Source organism: Myzus persicae, unplaced genomic scaffold (genome assembly GCF_001856785.1).
Source record: "Myzus persicae strain clone G006 unplaced genomic scaffold, MPER_G0061.0, whole genome shotgun sequence".
Lineage (NCBI taxonomy): Eukaryota > Metazoa > Arthropoda > Insecta > Hemiptera > Aphididae > Myzus > Myzus persicae.
The window spans coordinates 4,168-8,408 of NW_019101127.1; the positions used below are offsets into that span (position 1 = coordinate 4,168).

A 4,241-nucleotide genomic window follows, 5' to 3' on the forward strand; every position below is an offset into this window, starting at 1 on the left:
TAGAGGTCGGATTTTTATGATTTTACATATTTGTTTCTAGTTTATGCAGTTAAATGGGAGTGAGAAATCTTTACGAATCATGAAACACAGAATTCACAGGAAAAAATTTATTTTGCATAAAAAAGCATATTTTAGAGGTTAGAGAATATTTAACACGTTAGAGAATATTTGGGAATATTTTTGTGATACCCGGCATATAATGAACATATTTCACGCATATCAGCATTTGATAAATACAATGTTCACTAAATGATTTATTTCCGGATTTTAATAAAAATTAATCTCCAGGTATTCCTTATCGATTGCGAAAGCACAACGGTTATTTCGTTAGCTGTCACGACTATACATCGAACAATATATAGTAATTAATTGTTATTGTAAAATTAATTTAATTAAATATTTTTAAAACCAAATTAATAAAAAATTAATTTAAACTGTTTTTTTTTTTTTATATCAAAAGAATATTTTGCATATTTAAGGACATAAAACATCATATATCCGGTATTTTAAAGGAATATTAAGAGAATATATTGCTTATTTTATGTGACATACAAACATCATATTTTAAGGATTTTAAAAGAATATAAATCCGACCTCTACTAATTACTAATTTTTATTAATTTTGTATGATGAAAACAATGTAAAAAAATCAATTAAAACAAAATAATTAATTCGAAAAATGTCTTTACTTCTTAGACAAAAATATTGATTAAAATAATTAACTTAATGCGTTTTTATCTGAACATAAAATAAAATAAAATAAAAATCCATTTAGTTTAAAATTAATTGAATGCTAAAATATATAACTTGGAAAAAAACATAAATGTAAAATATTTGGCCATTCATAATGCTTTATATTTATTTGAGGAATTTTCTTCAATGTTCTTGTTGGAATGATCGAAGTTCGGCTGCATGAAGTTGTTCAGTGGTGAACGACTGTAGTTTTGTTCTTCGTTACTATAAGTTGTACCTATTGACTGATTTGAGTAATCTGAGTAAGTGGATGTAGAGGACCTGCTGTTGCTTTCTACCACATGTAATGTTGAAATTGGCGGTTGAAGAACTGATGGGAGATTTTGGTAATGCATTATATTTTGATAGCTTAAAACTTGATTTTGATTTGATACTTGCGGTTGTTGTATGGTTTCGACTTCCAATAAATGAGCCAACTCTGCTTCAGATACTTTGTTACAAATTTCCATACGAAGTTTTGCCTCTTTGGCTTTTGGGAGGCGCTTTGCGATTTTAGCCATACTCAAATAAAACATTTCAACTTCATCATGATTCATATATGCCTTTTTTTCATACTTTTCCCTTCTGAAGTTTGAGTTTGCTCTCATTATTTCAACCATTTCCTCGTTATAGTTGGATTTTTTTCTTTTCGTTGGGGCTTTTTGTGCAGTTAATAAACTGTGATCTAGTTCAATGCTAGACATCTGGTCTTTCTGCGATTCGGGTAATTCTAGGCTAACCAGTGGGTCCCTCTGTGATTCGTGTAATTCTGGGCTAAGCAGCTGGTCTCTCTGTGATTCGGGTAATTCTGGCATATCATTCAGCCTTGCATCTTGGTTATGAACTTCTATGTTACTGTGTGTTCTAAATTCAATTCAAACCAATATTATATTAAATTAAATTAAATAATTATAAGGATGCTTACTCTCGGTTCTCTAAAAAAGGTAGAAGAAATTCCATTTGTTTCGAAAATTTCCATGCAGGAATATGTTTGGCAGACTGGCCACTTGTTTTTTGACGGCGTCTACGAATCGAATTTAGGAAACAATTTCTTAATTTCGTCCATTCTGACTTACACTTATCAGCTATAATGCACAATAAGTTTAACTAGTATGCTAAAATTGATTATAAGAATTCAAAATAAAATATTTTATACACCAAGCTAGCCTCAGAATTATTTTGTCAGCAATTATCATCATCATAGTTAATATTAATTATGTTTAAATGTTTACAGGTTTTTAGCTACAGGAGAATCGTATAGATCATTAGGCTTTAGTTTTCGTATGGGATTTAGTACCATCAGAGAAATTGTTGAGGAAGTTTGCCATATTATTTGGAAAGTATTAAGTCCTATTTATATGCCAAAGCCTACAAAAGATGACTGGAAAAAAATTAGCAAGGAGTACAAAGAATTGTGGAATTTCCCCAATTGTCTTGGATCTCTCGATGGTAAGCACATCAACATTAGGTGTCCGATAAAAGGAGGATCAGCATACTATAATTATAAAGGATCAAATTCAATAGTTCTACTTGCTCTAGTGGATGCTCATTATAGATTTATAACTATTGATGTGGGATCTTATGGTCGTAACTCAGATGGAAATGTATTCGCCAAATCTATATTAGGAAATGCTTTTGAAAACAAAAAGTTGTATGTACCCGAAGATACACCACTGGAAGGCAATGGAGAACCTATGCCATACGTGATTGTTGCAGATGAAGCATTTGCCCTAAAACCATATCTCATGAAACCGTACAATAGAGTATCTGTTACTGGAAATGAGAGGAATAAAATTTTTAATTATAGACTTTCACGTTTACGTCGTGTTGTGGAGAACGCATTTGGAATACTGTCTGCTCGTTGGAGAGTATTTAGAACAGTCATACAAGTACAGCCTAACTCAGTGGACAAAATAGTACTTGCTGCATTCTGTCTTCATAACATGCTTTGTCGTAGTCATGATTATGATTATTATTTAGATGATATAAACGAGGAAAGTGAAATCGGAGAAGGTCTTGACAATTTAGAGCCATTAAGAGGAAATAGTACACAACGATCATTTGAAGTACGTGATAAATATAGAGATTATTTTTTGTCATCCAATGGTTCGGTACCGTGGCAGTATGAAATGGTTCGAAGAGGAAGAATCAATTAATGATCATAATAATTTTATAATTTTTTAATGAAATTCCCTAATTTTCTCGTTTTTTAATGGTTAATATTAAAACTTTGATGACATTTTTATTTGTATATCATTCGTTTAGGAAAAATTTGTATTGTTAATTGATTGAATATAAGATAATTAAATTTTTTTTTTTCATTTATTATATATTGTTGTTATCTTTACGAAATACAAAATGTACATTGTGTATTTTTGCATATTGAAGTTAACATTCTAAAAATGTGTATAAAATAATATTTTGTCGAGTAGAAAAATCAAAAATAAATTGCATAGGCACTAAATAGTAATTTAAATAAAGATAAGATAGGTAACTAATCGATTAGGACCTAAAATTGTAAATCTATAATCAACGTTTAGCTTGATTATACCTATTTACAAACCCAACAATACTTAGTTACTTGATCAAATATCACCCAACCACTTCACAAAAATATATTACTTTATAATACCTTTTTTAAAATATTTAAATATTAGTACTTACCAATATTAATATTGTAAAAATGTGTGAAATAAATAATTGAAATTTTATTGCATATTTTTATAATTTTGATTGCATAATAATTGGCATATTTTTGGGACTATTAAGTATATAGATTTATTATAAAGTTATAAAGTAATATAATAATATAGTATTTACCTGGGATTTTTAACGCATCACCAATCTCTTCCCATGCTTCTTTGCGTACATTCTGGTCCTTGTAGTCCTCCGAAAATATGTCGTACAATGATGTATGAGCACGTACATTTTCTATTAAATTTTCTTCGCTATATGTAGCGGACATCGTCAGGATAGGACAATGTCGAAAGCTCGTAGTAAAATGACGATATTTCTCAACACACGTTACACGTATTTCAAAATTGTTTGAAACGTATGGCGTGGAATGGCGTGGAATGGAGTAGGAATGCGTTGCGTGTTATAAATACGATCTTAGAATCGAATAATATTTAAAAATAAATAACACACGATTTAAAATTATCGGCGTGTTGACGCGTGGCGTGTAAAGACATGTTAAGACGTGGCGTGTGAATAGTGTGTCTCTAGCTTTAAGCTCAAACAGTCTAACAGTCGCAGGTGGAATCGGTGCTGATCCATCGGGCTAACGGCGTACATCCGAGCTAACGTTTCGTTGGCCGTGCGTCTTTGCCGCCGCGACCATGTCCTGTTTGCTTGGTTCCAAGTATAATGTACCGGTATCTCGTGGTACAGGTACTGTCTTGCTCCCACGTCGTTTGTGTTGAGCGCAAAGAACTCCGTTAGTTTTGTACGGCGCTGGTTAGCGTTGTGTAACCGTTCTTCAGCACGTCCAGGAGCAAAGTACACAGTAT

General features: G+C 31.4%; 1 protein-coding gene across 1 annotated transcript; it reads left to right on the forward strand.

Moving 5' to 3' along the window:
- Positions 1–1,649: 1,649 nt before the first annotated feature.
- On the forward strand, positions 1,650–2,888 carry LOC111027808 (putative nuclease HARBI1). Its single transcript, XM_022306257.1, has 2 exons — positions 1,650–1,741; positions 1,967–2,888. Exons 1-2 carry the CDS (start codon positions 1,650–1,652, stop codon positions 2,886–2,888), a joined length of 1,014 nt encoding a protein of 337 aa, XP_022161949.1.
- The last annotated feature ends 1,353 nt before the right edge of the window (positions 2,889–4,241 follow it).

Coding starts and splice junctions, on each gene's coding strand:
- LOC111027808 (XM_022306257.1), top strand. CDS start 1,650: ATGCTTACTCTCGGTTCTCTAAAAAAGGTAGAAGAAATTCCATTTGTT. Junction 1,742..1,966: donor GTTTGGCAGACTGGCCACTT/GTTTTTTGACGG, acceptor AAATGTTTACAG/GTTTTTAGCTACAGGAGAAT.